Source organism: Phaenicophaeus curvirostris, chromosome 33, assembly GCF_032191515.1.
Source record: "Phaenicophaeus curvirostris isolate KB17595 chromosome 33, BPBGC_Pcur_1.0, whole genome shotgun sequence".
NCBI classification, from domain to species: Eukaryota; Metazoa; Chordata; class Aves; order Cuculiformes; family Cuculidae; genus Phaenicophaeus; species Phaenicophaeus curvirostris.
In genome coordinates, this window is record NC_091424.1 from 1,634,270 (window position 1) to 1,653,839 (window position 19,570).

At 50.3% G+C, this 19,570-nt stretch overlaps 1 protein-coding gene across 1 annotated transcript; it reads right to left on the reverse strand.

Moving 5' to 3' along the window:
• Nucleotides 1-345: 345 nt before the first annotated feature.
• Nucleotides 346-17,630, reverse strand: NDRG2 (NDRG family member 2). Its single transcript, XM_069879157.1, has 15 exons — nucleotides 17,587-17,630; nucleotides 13,796-13,837; nucleotides 11,901-12,006; nucleotides 8,478-8,598; nucleotides 6,741-6,803; nucleotides 6,603-6,663; nucleotides 6,155-6,241; nucleotides 5,802-5,858; nucleotides 5,249-5,343; nucleotides 4,097-4,141; nucleotides 2,965-3,016; nucleotides 2,808-2,855; nucleotides 2,510-2,545; nucleotides 2,359-2,410; nucleotides 346-1,143 (listed from the first exon to the last, which is right to left on the reverse strand). Exons 2-15 carry the CDS (start codon nucleotides 13,832-13,834, stop codon nucleotides 1,013-1,015), a joined length of 993 nt encoding a protein of 330 aa, XP_069735258.1. The 5' UTR covers nucleotides 13,835-13,837; nucleotides 17,587-17,630; the 3' UTR covers nucleotides 346-1,012.
• Between the last annotated feature and the right edge of the window lie 1,940 nt (nucleotides 17,631-19,570).

Consider the following 19,570-nt stretch of genomic DNA (forward strand, 5'->3'; position numbering starts at 1 on the left):
ACGCCACGTTTGTCCAGCACCGGCCGCCAGGTCAACCCACGACGAAACGCCAGGTTTATCAGGCTCCGGCCGCCAGGTCTACCCCATTCCGGTCGCCAGGTCAACCCACCACTAAGGTCTAACCAGCACTGGACGCCAGGTCTACCCAGCAGTAAATGCCAGGTCAACCCAGCACTGGACGCCAGGTCAACCCAGTAGTGGACGCCAGGTCTACCCAGCACCGGCTGCCAGGTCTACCTGGACTGGTGGGTTGGGTTGAGCTACGTTGAGTTGCCGGGGTAGAAGGGGGAAGAGTCCCTCCCAGTCCCTCCCAGTCCCTCCCAGTAAGAACACAAGACACACCAGTGAGGGCACCAAGGCTCCCAGTGCTCCCAGTAGAACACCGGTACGGACCAGTAAGGCACCAGCACATCCAGTATGGACACAAGAGGCACCAGTTGAGCACCAGTATGGACCAGTAAGGCACAAGGGTGGGTGCAGTACCCCCAGTATGAACCAGTAAAGGCACTAAGATGGACTGGGATGGCACCAATATGGACCAGTACAAACCAGTATAGACCCAAGGGACACCAGTAAAGAGCTTCCACCATACTGGGCTGAACTGGGAGGCCCCAGGGGGGGTTGTTGGGCTGAACTGGGAGCACTGGGATCACTTTATTGCTTTGGAAGGGGGGGGAAGAGGGTTTGAGGTCAATTTTGGGGGTTTTGGGGGTCCTGGGGAGGAAATCGAGGTTTTTGGGGGGTCACTGAGGTTTTGGGGGGGTCTCAGAGGTTTTAGGGGGGGGATTTGGGGGTTCGGGGTGGGGGGAAAGAGGTTTTGGGGTGAATTGGAGGGGATTTGGGGGTTTAGGGGAGAAATTGAAGGTTTTGGGGAGGGTCTCAGAGCTTTTGGGGGGGATTTGGGGCTTCAGGGTGGGGGGAAAGTGGGTTTTGGGGTGGATTCGAGGGGATTTGGGGTCGGGGGGGGTTCAGGGGGTTTTTTCGGGGTGGTTCTTAGGGGGTTTTCGGGGTGCTAGGGGGCGGCAGGAGGGGCCCCCGGGTCCCCCCCGGCGCTGCCCCTGGACAGGGTCCGGCTCCGGCTGCGCTGGGGGTCGAGAGAGGCCGTGCGGGAGCGGGAGAGCCGCGTCATGGCCGAGGCGGCCACTGCGGGGAGGGAAGGGGTTAAACGGGAGGCTTAGGCCACGCCCACCTGCCTTTAGGCCACGCCCACAGATCCATAAGCCACGCCCCCTCCCTTTAAACCCAACCCCCTATCCCCAGCACTGGCTCCCATTGAAGTGAATGGGGGGCTAGAAGGGGGCGTGGCCAGCGCAGGCCACGCCCACAGCCCCATAGGACACGTCAATCAACCCTTAGGCCACGCCCCCTGCCTCTAGGCCACGCCCCCTCCCTTTAAACCCATTCCCTTTAGGGCTATTAATTAACCCCTAAAGTAGTTTATTAACCCCTAGGATCATTAATGACCTGCCTAAGGTCATTAATTCACCCCCAAGGTCATTAATTATCCGCCTAGGATCATTAATTACCCCTCACAGCCATTAATTACCCTCCTAAAGTCATTAATTACACCCTCAAGTCATTAATTGCCCCCTCAAAGTCATTAGTTACCCCCCCCAAGGTCACTAATTACCCCCCAAAGGTCACTAATCACCCCCCCAGATGTCATTTCCTCCCACCGATTAATTAATCCAGGGAGCCTAATTACACCCACGGCGCTAATTAATCCCCCTGCCTAATAATTGTCTCCCCAGTGCTCTAATTATACCTTCAGAAATGTTAATTATCTCTTCGAGGCCATTAATGAGCCCCCCAAAGCCGTTACTTAAGCATTCAGAGCCACTAATTAACTCCACAGAGCCATTAATTAACTCCCCATGGCCACCAATTGCTCCTCAGAGCCATTAATTAAGCCCTCAGAGCAAGTAATTAACCCCTCAGGACCACCAATTAATCCCTCAAAGCCATTAATGAACGCCCAAAGCCACTAATTAAGCCCTCAGGACCACCAATTAACCCCTCAAAGCCATTAATTAACCCCCAAAGCCACTAATTAAGCCCTCCAAGCAAGTAATTAAGCCCTCAGGACCACCAATTAACCCCTCAAAGTGATTAATTAACCCCAAGAGCCACTAATTAAGCTCTCAGAAAAAGTAATTAACCCCCAGAGCCAACAATTAACTGTGCAAAGCCATTAATTAATCCCTCAGAGGCACTAATTAACCCCCCAGGCCCACTAATTAAACCAAATTAACCCCCTCCCTCTGCTAATTAACCCCCCCCAAGTTAATAAACCCCCTGGGGTGTTAATTAGCCTGCTAATTAATTAATTAACAGCTAATTAGCTCATTAATTACTCACTGTAACCCATGCCCTGTACAAAGTACTTGAAGGCCTCGGTCAGCTTGGCCGGCTGGAAACCAGTATAAACCAGTATAAACCAGTGCTCCCAGTACAAACCAGAGCTCCCAGTAGAGCCCAGTTCCCCTCCCAGTTCATCCCAGTCCCTCACCTGGCTGAGCTGGGGCTGACCCCCCCCATCGGCCATCTGCAATGGGAGCACCAGTAAAGACCAGTATAAACCAGTATGAAAGCCGTGACCCCGCCAAATCCCCTCCCAGTCCCTCCCAGTAAATCCCAGTCCCCTCCCAGTCCCCTCCCAGTTCATCCCAGTCCCCTCCCAGTCCCTCCCAGTCCATCCCAGTCCCTCCCAGTCCCTCCCAGTCCCTCCCAGTCCCCTCCCAGTCCCCTCCCAGTCCCTCCCAGTCCCCCCCAGTCCCTCCCAGTCCCCTCCCAGTCCCTCCCAGTGCCTTCAAGAAGGAGGTCTGGGTCGGATCCAGTTTGGCGTTACACTCGACCTGAGGGTGGGAGGAGCCAGAAGTCACGTGACCCCCCTCTGTGGGTCATGTGACTGAGGGGGGGCGGGGCTAGATGGGTCACGTGACACACGCACACCCCCCCACTCACCGCCGCGTCCTCGTGCGGGGCCTGATCGCCGACCACGAGGAGCACTGGGCACCTGGGGGAGAGGGACTGGGAGCAACTGGGAGGGACTGGGAGGCACTGGGAGGGGATTGGAGGGGACTGGAGGGGACTGGAGGGGACTGGGAGGCACTGGGAGGGGATTGGAGGGGACTGGGAGGGGACTGGGATATACTGGGAAGCACTGGGAGGGGACTGGGAGGCACTGGGAGGGGATTGGAGGGGACTGGGATATACTGGGAGGCACTGGGAGGGGATTGGAGAGGATTGAAGGGGACTGGGAGGGGACTGGGATATACTGGGAGGCACTGGGAGGGGATTGGAGGGGACTGGGAAGGGACTGGGAGGGGATTGGAGGGGACTGGGATATACTGGGAGGCACTGGGAGGGGATTGGAGAGGATTGAAGGGGACTGGGAGGGGACTGGGATATACTGGGAGGCACTGGGAGGGGATTGAAGGGGACTGGGAAGGGACTGGGATATACTGGGAGGCACTGGGAGGGGGTTGGAGCGGACTGGGAGGGGATTGGAGGGGACTGGGAAGGAACTGGGATATACTGGGAGGCACTGGGAGGGGGTTGGAGTGGACTGGGAGGGGATTGGAGTGGACTGGGATTTACTGGGAGGGGACTGGAAGGGGATTGAGGGCACTGGGAGGGGACTGGGAAGGGACTGGGATATACTGGGAGGCACTGGAAGGGGATTGGAGAGGACTGGGGTTTACTGGGAGGGGACTGGAAAGGGATTGAGGGCACTGGGAGGGGACTGGGAAGGACTGGGAGGGGACTGGGATATACTGGGAGGCACTGGGAGGGGATTGGAGGGGACTAGGAGGGGACTGGGAGGGTATTGGGGGCACTGGGAGGGGACTGGGATATACTGGGAGGCACTGGGAGGGGGTTGGAGCGGACTGGGAGGGGATTGGAGAGGACTGGAAGGGACTGGGAAGAGATGGAGAGTAACTGGGCTGTACTGGGAGTGACTGGGATATACTGGGAGGGGATTGGGGGGGACTGGGAGGCACTGGGATATACTGGGAGGGACCGGTAGTGGTTTGGGGTTGACTGGGAGGGGACTGGGATCGACTGGGAAGGGACTGGGAGCAACTGGTGTCACCTGAGGGCTCCGGCCCCGCTGCGCTCCAGCCCCAGATCACCCCGGCTGCAACGACCAGTACAAACCAGTATAAACCAGTATCCCCACAGCACCCTCCCAGTCCCTCATAATCCCTTCCTAGTGCTTCCCAGTGCCTCCCAGTATATCCCAGTGCCCTCCCAGTCACTCTCTGTAGCCACAAAGCCCATCCCAGTTCATCCCAGTCCCACCTAATCCCCTCCCAGTCTGTCCCAGTCCCTCCCAATCCCTTCCCAGTCCCCTCCCAGTAAACGCAAATCCCATCCCAGTTAATCCCAGTCCCCCCCAATCCCCTCCCAGTCCCTCCCAGTCCCTTCCCAGTCACTCCCTGTAACCACAAATCCCATCCCAGTTGATCCCAGTCCCACCTAATCCCCTCCCAGTCCCCTCTAATCCCTTCCCAATCCCCTCCCAGTCCCCCCAATCCCCTCCCAGTCCCTCCCAGTCCCCCTCAATCCCCTCCCAGTCCCTCCCAGTGCCCCCTAATCCCCTCCAATCCCCTCCCAGTCCCTCCCAGTCCCTCCCAGTCCCCCTCAATCCCCTCCCAGTCCCTCCAATCCCCTCCCAGTGCCCCCCAATCCCCTCCCAATCCCCTCCCAGTCCCCCCCAATCCCCTCCCAGTCCCTCCCAGTCCCTCCCAGTCCCTCCCAGTCCCCTCCCAGTCTCCCCAATCCCCCCCAATCCCCTCCCAGTCCCCTCTAATCCCTTCCCAGTCCCTCCCAGTCCCCTCCCAGTCCCCTCCAATCCCCTCCCAATCCCCTCCCAGTCCCCCCCAATCCCCTCCCAGCTCCTCCCAATCCCCCCCAGTCCCCCCCAGTCCCTCCCAGTCCCTCCCAGTCCCCCCCAATCCCCTCCCAGTCCCCTCCCAGTCCCTCCCAGTCCCCTCCAATCCCCTCCCAATCCCCTCCCAGTGCCCCCCAATCCCCTCCCAGCTCCTCCCAATCCCCCCCAGTCCCCCCCAGTCCCCTCCCAGTCCCTCCCAGTCCCCCCCAGTCCCCCCCAGTCCCCTCCCAGTGCCCCCCAATCCCCTCCCAGTCCCTCCCAGTCCCCCTCAATCCCCTCCCAGTCCCCCCCAATCCCCTCCCAGTCCCCCCCAATCCCCTCCCAGTCCCCCCCAGTCCCCCCCAGTCCCACCTGTTCCACATGGCCCACAGGAGCGCCGCGTTCGCCGCCCCCTCCAGCCGCTCCCGGACCCGGCGCAGGGCGGGGGGAGGGGCCGCGAGCTCCTCCTGGTCACGTGACGCGCCCCGGGGAGGGCGGGAAGAAAAGGGCGGGAAGAAAAGGGCGGGAAGGGGGTCACATGACCCACCCCCGGGAGGAGAAAAAGGGCGGGAAGGGGGTCACATGACCCCCCCCGGGAGGAGAAAAAGGGCGGGAAGGGGTCATGTGACCCACCCCAGGAGGAGAAAAGGGCGGGAAGGGGTCACGTGACCCACCGGGGGGGGGGGGAGGCGGGAAAACGACCCCATAAGTGCCCCCCCAGCCCCATAAGTGCCCCCCCAGCCCCATAAGTGACCCCCCCAGCCCCATAAGTGACCCCCCAGCCCCATAAGTGACTCCCCAGCCCCATAAGTGACCCCTGCAGCCCCATAAGTGACTCCCCCAGCCCCATAAGTGCCTCCCCAGCCCCAAAAGTGACTCCCCCAGCCCCATAAGCGACCCCCCCAGCCCCATAAGTGGCTCCCACCTGGCTGAAGAGATGGGACAGGATCAGCTCGGTGGTGGAGGAGGTGATGCTGGAGATCTGTGGGGCAGAGACCCATAGAGCCCCATAGAGACCCCATAGGGACCCATAGAGCCCCATAGAGACCCATAGGGACCTATAGAGCCCCACAGGGACCCCATAGGGACCCATAGGGACCCCATTGAGCCCCATAGAGCCCAATAGAGACCCCATAGAGACCCCATAGGGACCCATAGGGACTCATAGAGCCCCACAGGGACCCCATAGAGACCCACAGGGACCCCATAGAGACCCATAGCGACCCCATAGGGACCCATAGAGCCCTATAGGGCCCCATAGGGCCCCATAGGACCCACCTTGCTGGCCGCCCAGTCCATCCATCCCCGGGCTTTGGCGTCGAGGTTGACCAGCACCAAGCCCTCCACGGCCTCGGGGTGAAGGAGCTGTGGGGCAGCCCCATAGCGTCAGCCCCATAGGGACCCCATAGAGACCCCATAGGGACCCCATAGGGACCCATAGGGGGGGAACCAAAGGGAGGCGGAACCAAAATTCAGGGTCGGGGGGGATGGAAACGCGGTGGCACCGAGGCACTAAGGGGGGCGGGAATGGGGGGGGCACCGAGGCCAATGGAGGAAGAAATGGGGGGGGGGGAGAGCCAGTGCCTCCCAGTGCCTCCCAGTATATCCCAGTGCCTCCCAGTCCCCTCCCAGTGCCTCCCAGTCCCCCCCAATCCCCTCCCAGTCCCCCCCAGTGCCTCCCAGTCCCCCCCCAGTCCCTCCCAGTCCCCCCCAGTCCCTCTCTCACCGCAAACTTGGCGAGGACGAAGGCTCCAACCCCCACTCCCATCCCGATGATACTGGTGATACTGGTTTTGGGGGTCACGGGGGGGGTCAGGGGGGGAGGTCAGGCCCCCCCCCCCCCCCCCCAACCCCCCCAACCCACCTCAGATGCTCCAGGACACACGGAACCAGTTCAGCCAGTTGCTCCAGTGAGGGATACTGGTACCTGCCGGGGGGGGGGGACTGGGTGAACTGGGAGGGCACTGGGATCAACTGGAGGTCGATGGGGTCAACTGGGAGCTCTATGGGGTCAACTGGGAGCTCTATGGGGTCAACTGGGAGCTCTATGGGGTCAACTGGGTGAACTGGGAGGTCACTGGGGTCAACTAGATGGTCAACGGGGTCAACTGGGAGGGTACTGGGGTCAACTGGGAGCTCAATGGGGTCAACTGGGGGCTCAATGGGGTCAACTGGGGGCTCAATGGGGTCAACTGGGTGAACTGGGAGCTCAATGGGGTCAACTGGGAGCTCTATGGGGCCAACTGGGAGAACTGGGAGCTCAATGGGGTCAACTGGAGCCTCAATGGGGTCAACTAGATGGTCAACAGGGTCAACTGGGAGGGCACTGGGGTCAACTGGGAGGGCACTGGGGTCAACTGGGAGCTCAATGGGGTCAACTGGGAGGGCAACGGGGTCAACTGGGAGGGCAACGGGGTCAACTGGGAGGGAAACGGGGTCAACTGGGTGAACTGGGAGGTCACTGGGGTCAACTAGATGGTCAACGGGGTCAACTGGGAGGGTACTGGGGTCAACTGGGAGCTCAATGGGGTCAACTGGGAGCTCTATGGGGTCAACTGGGTGAACTGGGAGGTCACTGGGGTCAACTGGAGCCTCAATGGGGTCAACTGGGAGCTCTATGGGGCCAACTGGGTGAACTGGGAGGTCATTGGGGTCAACTGGAGCCTCAATGGGGTCAACTAGATGGTCAACGGGGTCAACTGGGAGGGTACTGGGGTCAACTGGGAGCTCAATGGGGTCAACTGGGAGGGCAACGGGGTCAACTGGGAGGGCAACGGGGTCAACTGGGAGCTCAGTGGGGTCAACTGGGAGGGCAATGGGGTCAACTGGGAGCTCAATGGGGTCAACTGGGAGCTCAGTGGGGTCAACTGGGAGCTCAGTGGGGTCAACTGGGTGAACTGGGAGGTCACTGGGGTCAACTGGGAGGGCAATGGGGTCAACTGGGAGCTCAATGGGGTCAACGGGGTCAACTGGGAGGGCAACGGGGTCAACTGGGAGGGCAACGGGGTCAACTGGGAGGGCAACGGGGTCAACTGGGAGCTCAGTGGGGTCAACTGGGTCAACTGGGAGGGCAATGGGGTCAACTGGGAGCTCAATGGGGTCAACTGGGAGGGCAATGGGGTCAACTGGGAGGTCACTGGGGTCAAGTGGGAGAACTGGGAGGTCACTGGGGTCAACTGGAGCCTCAATGGGGTCAACTAGATGGTCAACAGGGTCAACTGGGAGGGTACTGGGGTCAACTGGGAGGGCACTGGGAGCTCAATGGGGTCAACTGGGAGGGCAACGGGGTCAACTGGGAGGGCAACGGGGTCAACTGGGTCAACTGGGAGGGCAATGGGGTCAACTGGGTGAACTGGGAGGTTAATGGTGTCAACTGGGAGGTCACTGGGGTCAACTGGGTGAACTGGGAGCTCAATGGGGTCAACTGGGAGGGAAACGGGGTCAACTGGGTGAACTGGGAGGCCACTGGGGTGAACTGGGAGGCCACTGGGGTGAACTGGGAGGGCAACGGGGTCAACTGGGAGGGCAACGGGGTCAACTGGGAGGTCACTGGGGTCAACTGGGAGGCTACTGGTTTGAACTGGGAGGCCCTGGTCCGCACCCCGGGGGGTAGGGGGGGGCCCCGTCCTCCATGCCGGGCGGGTCGAGGTGCAGCAGCAGGAAGTTGCGGGCGATGTCGGCCATTTCGGGGTGAGCGAAGAGCGGCCCGAAGCACGAGGCGTCTGGGGCCAAAACACAGGGATTTGAGGGAAAAAATAGAAAATTCGAGGAGAAAAATAGAAAATTCGAGGAGAAAATAAGGAAATTTGAGGAGAAAATAAGGAAATTTGAGGAGAAAATGGCAAATTTTAGGAGAAATACACAAATTTTGAGGGGAAAATGGCGGATTTTAGGAGAAATACACAAATTTTGAGAGGAAAATGGCGGATTTTAGGAGGAAAATGTAAATTTTATGGAGAAAATGGTGAATTTTAGGAGAAATACACAATTTTTGAGGGGAAAATGGTGGGTTTTAGGAGAAAAATGTAAATTTTGAGGGGAAAATGGCGGCTTTTAGGAGAAAAATGTAAATTTTGAGGGGAAAATGGCGAATTTTAGAAAAAAATGTGAATTTTGAGGGGAAAATGGTGAATTTTTGGAGAAATACACAAATTTTGAGGGGAAATATGGAATTTTGAGGGGAAATACATAAATATTGAGGTGAAAATAAGGAATTTTAAGGGGAAAACATGGAGTTTTAGGAGAAATACACAAATTTTGAGGGGAAAATGGCGGCTTTTAGGAGAAAAATTTAAATTTTGAGGGGAAAATGGCAGATTTTAGGAGGAAATGTAAATTTTGAGGGGAAAATGGCAAGTTTTAGGAGAAAAATATAAATTTTGAGGGGAAAATGGCAAATTTTAGGAGGAAAATATAAATTTTAAGGAGAAAATGGTGAATTTTAGGAGAAATACACAATTTTTGAGGGGAAAATGGCGGGGTTTAGGAGGAAAATGTAAATTTTGAGGGGAAAATGGCAGATTTTAGGAGAAAAATGTAAATTTTGAGGGGCAAATGGTGGATTTTAGGAGAAAAATGTACATTTTGAGGGGAAAATGGCAAATTTTAGGAGAAAATTTTAAATTTTGAGGGGAAAATGGCGAATTTTAGGAGGAAAATGTACGTTTTGAGGGGAAAATGGCGAATTTTAGGAGAAAGACACAAATTTTGAGAGAAAATGGTGGATTTTAGGAGAAAATGTAAATTTTGAGGGGAAAATGGTGGATTTTAGGAGAAAAATGTAAACTTTGAGGGGAAAATGGCAAATTTTTAGGAGAAATACACAAATTTTGAGGGGGAAATGGTGTATTTTAGGAGAAAAATATAAATTTTGAGGGGAAAATGGCAAATTTTAGGAGAAATACACTAATTTTGAGGGGAAATATGGAATTTTGAGGGGAAAATATGGAATTTCGAGGGGAAACGGGGACGTTCAGGAGAAATACATAAATGTTGAGGTGAAAATAAGAAATTTTAAGGGGAAAACGTGGAGTTTTAGGAGAAATATATAAATTTTGAGGTGAAAATAAGGAATTTTAAGGGGAAATACCTGAAGTTTGAGGGGAAATAAGTTATTTTGAGGGGGAAATGGAAAATTTTAGGAGAAATATATAAATTTTGCGGGGAAAATAAGGAAATTTGAGGGGGAAATTAGAAAGTTTGAGGGGGAAATGGGGGATTGTAAGAGAAATACATAAATTTTGAGGGGAAATATTGAATTTTGAGGGGAAATAAGGAATTTTGAGGGGAAAATAAGGAATTTTGAGGGAAATAAGGAACTTCGAGGGGAAATACATAAATTTTATGGGGAATTAAGGAATTTTGAGGGGAAAAGGGGGAATTTTAGGAGAAATATATAAATTTTGTGGGGAAAATGAGGAAATTTGAAGGGAAAACAGGGAATTTCAGAGGAAATACATAAATTTTGGGGGGAAATGGGGAATTTTGAGGGGAAAATATGGAATTTTAAGAGGAAAACATGGAGTTTTGAGGGAAAATAAGGAGTTTTGAGGGGAAAATAGGGAATTTGGGGGAAAAGGGGGAATTTTAGGAGAAATATATAAACTTTGAATGGAAAATAAGGATATTTGAGGGGAAAATAAGGAATTTTTAGGGGAAAATAGGGAATTTTGAGGGGAAAACATAACTTTTGAGGGAAAACAAATTTTGAAGGGAAATAAGGAATCTTGAGGGGTAAATAGGGAATTTTGAAGGGAAAATGGGGATTTGTAAGAGGAAATTAAGAGTTTGTTGGGGAAATTGGGGTTTTTGAAGGATAAACGGGGAATTTCAGGAGAAATGTGTGAATTTTGAGGAAAAAATAAGGATCTTTAGGGGGAAATGGGGAATTTTGGGGAAAATTGTTAGTTTTTTGGGGAAAATTGGGAGTTTGGGGGAGAAATTGGGAGTTTGGGGGAGAAATTGGGAACTTTAGGCAAAATACATAAATTTTGAGGGGAAATAAGGAAATTTGAGGGGAAATGGGGAATTTGGAGAGGAAAACAGGGAATTTTAGGAGAAATACATAAATTTTGAGGGAAAATTAGTAATTTTATGGGGGAAATCAGGACTTTTGGCAGGAAATTGGGAATTTGTTGGGGAAATAGAGATCTTTGAAGGATAAATGGGGAATTTTATGCAAAATGTGTGAATTTTGAGGGAAAATAAGGAACTTTAGGGGAAAGTGGGGAATTTCGAAGGGAAAACAGGGAATTTTAGAAGAAATACGGTGAATTTGAAGGTAGAAATGGGGAATTTGGGGGAGAAAAGGGAGATTTTTGAGGGGAAAATGCAGAATTTCATGGGAAATGTAAATGTCAAAGAACAATAAGGAATGTTAGGGGAAAAAAATGGGAATTTTGATGGATAAATGGGAAATTTTAGGAGAAAGCAGCAGAGTTTGAAGGGAAATGGGGAATTTTGAAGGGAAAATGGGGAATTTTGAAGGGAAAATAGGGAATTTTGAAGGGAAAATGGGGAATTTTGAAGGGAAAGCGGGGAATTTTGAAGGGAAAGCGGGGAATTTTGAAGGGAAAGCGGGGAATTTTGAAGGGAAAGCTGAATTTTGTGGGGAAAAGTGGGAACTTCAGAGGGAAAAGTGGGTAAATTTAGGATAAATATATAAATTTTGAGGAAAAACTAGGGAACTTTATAGGAAATCGGGGGATTTGGGGGGGAATTGGGGAATTTGGGGGGGGAAATTGGGGAATTTGAAGGATAAAGAGGAAATTTTGGACACTAAATGTGAAATTTTGGGCAAAACCAGTGAATTTTGAGGGGAAAATGGGGAAATGGGCAAGGAAAACGTGAATTTTGAGGGGAAACCGAGAGATTTGGGAACCAAGTGTGGAACTTGGGGGCAAAATAGGCCGATTTGGCTCAAAATCTGGCTCCGAGGAGTGAAATTGGGGGGAAAAAAAGGGGGTTTGGGGGTAACAGGAGGGGGTCGAGGGGCTCCCGAGGGGGGTTTTGGTGCGGGACTCACGGTCGTGGCCGACGTCGGGGAAGGTGAGAATCGCCGGGCGGCCGGGTCGCGGCTCCCCGTGCGCCGTCACCAGCGCCGCCCCGAACGGCGTCGGCACCAGCGTCACCTGCGCCCACACCCCAAACCCCTCGGAAACGGGACAAAACCACCAAAAACATCCCCAAACCCCCTCAAAATGGCTCCCGAACCCCTCAAAATGGCTCCAAACCCCTTCAAAATGGCTCCAAACCCCTTCAAAATGGCCTCAAACCCCTTCAAAATGGCCCCAAACCCCCTCAAAATTGCTCCCAAACCCTTCAAAATGCCCCTAAACACCTCGAAATGGCCCCCAAACCCCTCAAAATGGCTCCCAAACCCCTCAAAATGGCTCCCAAACCCCTCAAAATGGCCTCAAACCCCTTCAAAATGGCCCCCAAACCCCTTCAAAATGGCCCCCAAACCCCTTCAAAATGGCCCTAAACACCTCAAAATGGCCCCCAAACCCCTCAAAATGGCTCCAAACCCCCTCAAAATGGCTCCAAACCCCTTCAAAATGGCCTCAAACCCCCTCAAAATTGCTCCCAAACCCTTCAAAATGCCCCTAAACCCCTCAAAATGGCCCCCAAACCCCTCAAAATGGCTCCCAAACCCCTCAAAATGGCTCCCAAACCCCTCAAAATGGCTCCCAAACCCCTCAAAATGGCCCCCAAACCCCTCAAAATGGCCCCCAAACCCCTCAAAATGGCCCCCAAACCCCTCAAATCCAACCAGAAGTGGTTGATTTGATCGACCAGATTGATCAAATTTGCCCTTTTTAACAGCAAATTCTCCTTTCCAGAAAAAAAAATCCCAATTTTGATCTGAATGTTCCCATTTTCCCCAAAAAAATTCTTCATTTCTCATGAAAATTTCCCAGTTTCCCCTCAATGTTCCTCATTTCCCCCCAAAAATCCCATTTTTTCCCCTCAAAAACCACCTTTTTATCTCAAATTCCTCAATTTTCCCTGAAAATGGATCATTTCCCCCAAAATTCCTCATTTTTCCCATCAAAATTCCTCATTTTCCCCCTAAATTCCTCATTTTCCCCCTAAATTCCTCATTTTTCCCCTAAATTCCTCATTTTCCCCCTAAATTCCTCATTTTTCCCCTAAATTCCTCATTTTTCCCCTAAATTCCTCATTTTCCTCTCTAATTTCTCATTTTCCCCCCTAAATTCTCATTTTCCCCCCTAAATTCCTCATTTTCCCCCCCTAAATTCCTCATTTTCCCCCCCTAAATTCCTCATTTTCCCCCTAAATCCCTCATTTTCCCCCTAAATCCCTCATTTTTCCCCTCTAAATTCCTCATTTTCCCCTCTAAATTCCTCATTTTCCCCTCTAAATTCCTCATTTTCCCCCCTAAATTCCCCATTTCCCCTCTCAATTCCCCATTTTCCCCCTACATTCCCCATTTTCCCCCTACATTCCCCATTTTTCCTCTCTAAATTCTCATTTTCCCCCCTAAATTCTCATTTTCCCCCCTAAATTCCTCATTTTCCCCCCTAAATTCCTCATTTTTCCCCCTAAATTCCTCATTTTCCCCCTAAATTCCTCATTTTCCCCCTAAATTCCTCATTTTCCCCCTAAATTCCTCAATTTCCCCCCCAAATTCCTCATTTCCCCCCTAAATTCCTCATTTTTCCCCCTAAATTCCTCATTTCCCCCCTAAATTCCTCATTTCCCCCCTAAATTCCTCATTCCCCCCTAAATTCTCATTTTCCCCTCAAAATTCCTCATTTTCCCCTCAAAATTCCTCATTTTCCCCCCCAAATTCCCATTTCCCCCCCAAAATTCTTCATTTCACCCCCAAAATTTCCATTTTGACCCCCGAGATCCTCCATTTTTCCCAAATTTCCTGTTTTTTCCCGATTTTCTCACCTTGCCGGGTGGGGGAGGGTCAGCCTCGTACAGCTCCATCGCCTGGAATTTAGGGAAAAATGGGGAATTTTGATAGAAATTGAGGAATTTGGGGGGAAAGAGAAAATTTTGAGAGGAGTTTGGGGGGATTTTGAGGGATAATTAGAAAATTTTGGGGAAAAATACAGAGAATTTGGGAGAAAAATATTAATTTTGAGGGGAAAAATGGGAAGCTCCGGGAGAAAATTGGGGAATTGGGGGACAAAAAGAGGGAATTAGGGAGAAAATTATAAATTTTAAATTATAAATGGGGACTTAGAGGGGGAAAAAGGGAATTTTGGGGTGGGAAAAGGGGGAATTTTGAGGGGAAAATGGATTTTTGAGGGGAAAATGAGGGTATTAGGGAAGAAAATTGGAAATTTGGGCAGGGAAAACGGGGAATTTGAGGGAGAAGTGGGGATTTTTGAGGGGAAAATGGGGAATTTTGAGAGGAAAATGGGAAATTTGGGTGGGAAAATGGGAATTTTGAGGGGAAAATGGGGAATTCGGGTGGGAAAAGTGGGATTTTTGAGGGGAAAGTGGGAATTTTTGAGGGGAAAAGTGGGAATTTTGAGGGAAAATTGGAAAATTGGGTGGGAAAATGGGGGAGTTGGGGAATAAAATGGGGAAAATGGAAGGGAAAAGTGGGATTTTTGAGGGGAAAATGGGGATTTTTGAGGGGAAAATGGGGATTTTTGAGAGGAAAAGTGGGATTTTTGAGGGGAAACGTGGGATTTTGCGTGGGAAAAGTGGGGAATTTTTAAGGAAAATGGGGAATTTTTAGGGGAAAATGGGGAATTTGGGTGGGAAAAGTGGGATTTTTGAGGGGAAACCTGGGATTTGCGTGGAAAAATGGGGAATTTTTAAGGAAAATGGGGAATTTTGAGGGAAAAATGGGGATTTTTGAGGGAAAAGTGGAATCTTTGAGGGGAAAACCGGGGCATTGGGGAATAAAATTGGAAATTTAGGTGAGAAAAATGGGGAATTTGAGAGGCAAATGAGGATTTTTAGGGGAAAATGGGGGAGTTGAGGAACAAAATGGGAAATTTGGGCAGGGAAAATGGGGGCTTTTGGGGGGTAAAATGGGGAATTTTGAGGAAAAGGGGGAATTTTGAGAGGAAAAAGGGGAATCTGGAGGGAAAAACGGGGACGTTGGGGAATAAAATTGGAAATTTAGGTGAGAAAAATGGGGAATTTGAGGGGAAAATGGGGAATTTTGAGGGGAAAATGGGGAATTTTGAGGGGAAAATGGGGAATTTGGAGGGGGAATTGGAGATTTTTGAGGGAAAAGCAGGAATTTTGAAGGAAAAGTCGGGATTTTGAGGGGAAAATGGGGATTTTGAGGGAAAATGGGGAATTTGGGTGGGAAAACAGGGATCTTTGAGGGGAAAACGGGGTCATTGGGAATAAAATTGGAAATTTGGGTGGGGAAAATAAGGAATTTTGAGGGAAAAGTGAGGATTTTGAGGGGAAAATGGGGATTTTGAGGGGAAAATGGGGATTTTTGAGGGGGAAATGGGGAATGTTGAGGGAAAATGGGGAATTTTGAGGGAAAATGGGGAATTTTGAGGGAAAATGGGGAATTTTGAGGGAAAATGGGGAATTTTGAGGGAAAAGTTGGGAATTTTGAGGGGAAAACAGGCATTGGGGAATAAAACCGGAAATTCAGGTGAGAAAAATGGGGAATTTGAGAGGAAAAGGAGGATTTTTAGGGGAAATGGGGGAGTTGGGGAATAAAATGAGAAATTTGGGCAGGGAAAATGGGGAATTTGAGTGGAAAATGGGGAATTTTTTGAGGGGAAAATGGGGATTTTTGAGGGGCAAATGGGAAATTTGGGTGGGAAAATGGGGATTTTTGAGGGGCAAATGGGAAATTTGGGTGGGAAAATGGGAATTTTGAGGGGAAAATGTGGGATTCTGAGGGGAAAATGGGGAATTTTGAGGGGGAAAGTGGGAATTTTGAGGGGGAAAGTGGGAATTTTGAGGGGGAAAGTGGGAATTTTGAGGGGGAAAGTGGGAATTTTGAGGGGGAAAAATGGGGAATTTTTAAGGAAAATCGGGAATTTTGAGCAGAAACCGGGGATTTGCGTGGGAAAATGGGGAATTCTGAGGGAAAAATGGGGAATTTTGAGGAGAAAGTGGGGAATTTTGAGGAGAAAGTGGGAATTTTGAGGGGGAAATGGGGATTTTTTGGGGGGGAAATGGGGATTTTTTGGGGGGGAAATGGGGATTTTTTGGGGGGGAAATGGGGATTTTTTAAGGAAAATGGGGGATTCTGAGGGGAAAATGAGGATTTTTGAGGGGAAAAGTGGGAATTTTGAGGGGAAAATGGGGGAGTTGGGGAATAAAATGGGGAATATGGAAGGGAAAAGTGGGAATTTTGAGGGGAAACCGGGGAATTTGCGTGGGAAAAGTGGGGAAATTTTAAGGAAAATGGGGAATTTTGGGCAGAAACCGGGGATTTGCGTGGGAAAATGGGGAATTCTGAGTGGGAAAATGGGGAATTCTGAGGAGAAAATGGGGAATTTTGAGGGGAAATCGGGGAATTTTGAGGGGAAACGTGGGGAATTTTTAAGGAAAATGGGGGATTCTGAGGGGAAAATGAGGATTTTTGAGGGGAAAAGTGGGAATTTTGAGGGGAAAATGGGGAATTTCGAGGGGAAAATGGGGAATTTGGGTGGGAAAAGTGGGATTTTTGAGGGGAGAAGTGGGAAAATTGGGTGGGAAAACGGCAGAGTTGGGGAATAAAATGGGGAAAATGGAAGGGAAAAGTGGGATTTTTGAGGGGAAACCTGGGAATTTGCATGGGAAAAGTGGGGAATTTTTAAGGAAAATGGGGATTTTTGAGGGGAAAATGGGGAATTTTGAGAGAAAATGGGGAATTTTGAGGGAAAAGTGGGATTTGGAGGGGAAAATAGGGATCTTTGTGGGGAAGACATGGGTGTTGGGGAATAAAATTGGAAATTTAGGTGAGAAAAATGGGGAATTTGAGAGGAAAACGAGGATTTTTAGGGGAAAATGGGGGAGTTGGGGAACAAAATGGGAAATTTGGGCAGGGAAAATGGGGGATTTGAGGGGAAAATGGGGATTTTTTTAGGGGAAAATGGGGATTTTTGAGGGGCAAATGGGAAATTTGTGTGGGAAAATGGGAATTTTGAGGGGAAAATGTGGAATTTTGAGGGGAAACCTGGGAATTTGTGTGGGAAAAATGGGGAAATTTTAAGGAAAATGGGGAATTTTGAGCAGAAACCGGGGATTTGCGTGGGAAAATGGGGAATTCTGAGGGAAAAATGGGGAATTCTGAGGGGAAAGTGGGAATTTTGAGGGGAAAAGTGGGAATTTTGAGGGGAAATGGGAAAACTGGGTGGGAAAATGGGGGAGTTGGGGAATAAAATGGGGAAAATGGAAGGGAAAAGTGGGAATTTTAAGGGGGGAAGTGGGAATTCTGAGGGGAAAATGGGGATTTTTGAGGGGAAAAGTGGGAATTCTGAGGGGAAAAGTGGGAATTCTTAAGGAAAATGAGGAATTTTGAGGGGAAACTGGTGGATTTGGGCGGGGAGCGGGGAATTCTGGGGGGAAAAAGGGGAATTCTGGGGGAACCCGGGAATTTTGGGCGGGAAAAAGGGGCTTTTGGGCGGGAAAAAGGGGGATTTGAGGGGAAATCGGGAATTTTGAGGGGAAATTGGGAATTTTGAGGGGAAATTGTGGGATTTTGAGGGGGGAAAGGGGGGGTTGGGGCCGCGGGGGGGGGGGGGGAGGGGCGGGTCCCTCACCTTCAGTCTCCTCTGCGCTCGCCCCTCCCCCCCCCCGCCGGGGCCGCCGGGACGGGGGGGGGGAGGGGGGGGGAGGGGGGGGGAGGGGCCCAATCAGCAGCCGCCACGTTAATTAGGGGCGGTAATTAACCCCCCCAAGCCTGCCCGACCGGCTCGGCCGCCCTAATTAACCCCCCCACACACACCCCGCCCTAATTAGTCACCTTAATGAGCTTCCCCCCCACCCCCCCCCCCCCAGCCCCGCCCTCGCCCTCATTAACCCCGCCCTCATTAGCCCCTAATTAGCTCCCCCCGACTTCATTACCCCTCCAACGACCCCCCATCTTAATTACTACCCCTAATTAGCCCCCCTAAATAAACTTTCCCACCCTAATTAGCCCCCGAACTAGCTCCCCACGCTAATTACCCCCTTAATTAACCCTCCCCCAATTACCCCAACTAACCCGCCACACTAATTAGCCTCTAAATTAACCCTCCAACCCTAATTACCCCCCTAATTAACTCCTTCCACCCTAATTACCCCCCTTAGTTAACCCTCCAACCCTAATTACCCCCCCAATTAACTCCTTCCACCCTAATTACCCCCCTTAGTTAACCCTCCAACCCTAATTACCCCCCCAATTAACACTCTACACCCTAATTAGCCTCCCCTAACTAACCTCCAACCCTAATTAGCCCCCTTAATTAACACTCCCACCCTAATTATCCCCCCAAATAACCCCCCACCATAATTAGACCCCAGCCCTCCACCCTAATTACCCCCCAATTAACTCCCTCACCCTAATTAGCCTCCCCTAACTAAGCCCCCCACCCTAATTAGCAGCCCTAAACCCCCAATTACCCCCCTTAATTAAGCCTCCCACCTTAATTACCCCCCCAAATTAGCTCCCCCCACCCTAATTACCCCCCTTAATTAAGCCTCTCACCTTAATTACCCCCCAAAATCACTCCCCATCTTAATTACTCCCCCCAATTAACTCCCCCCACCCTAATTACCCCCCTTAGGTCATTGGGGGGGCAATGAACCCAATTAACCTCGATTGATAAATCTAATCAAGGCGACTAATGAACCAATTGACCCATTGGAAGTGATTAATGAACGTAATTATCTCATTTGAAGCGATTAATTAACCTACTCTCAGCAATTAATTAACCTTATTAAAGCAATTGAAGCAGTTAATTAACCCAATTACCTATTTTAAGCTATTTATGATGCTAATTATCACGGTTCAAGCAACTGATGACCCTTATTAATTAATTTGAAGCGATTAATTAACCAAATTAAACCATTTAAACCAATTAATTGACCGAATGGACCCAATCAAGCAAGTCAATTGCACTAATTAACGAGATTGACCCCATTAATTAACCCATTTCACCCTAATGACTGATATAAGCAACCTAATTAATCTCTTTTACATGATTAACAGAGCTAATTTACTCAATTAGTCCAATTATTTACCCAATTAGCCCAATTAATTAGCCAATTAGCCTATTTTTTCACCCAATTAACCCTCTTAATTAACCCTGTTTGATCCTATCACTTATTAATTGATCTAATTTACCCAGATAACCAAGTATTTAACCCAGTTAACCCCATTAATTAATCGATTTTTCGCTATTAGCCTTATTAATCGACCTAATTAACCCAGTTAGTCCAATTATTTACCCAGATAACCAAGTATTTAACCCAATTAACCCCATTAATTAATCGATTTTTTGCTATTAGCCTTATTAATCGACCTAATTAACCCAATTAGTCCAATTATTTATCCAGTTAACCCATGTAATTACCCTGTTTTAGCCTATTAGCCTCATTAATAGATGAAATTTCCCTAATTAGCCGATTAATTAACCCACTTACCCCCCATTAACTCACCTAATGAACCCAATTAACCTGATTAATTGCTCCCATAACACTTTGAACCCACCAGAAGCCAATTCATGAAGCCAATTAACCTAATTAATGAGGCCAATTAACGTG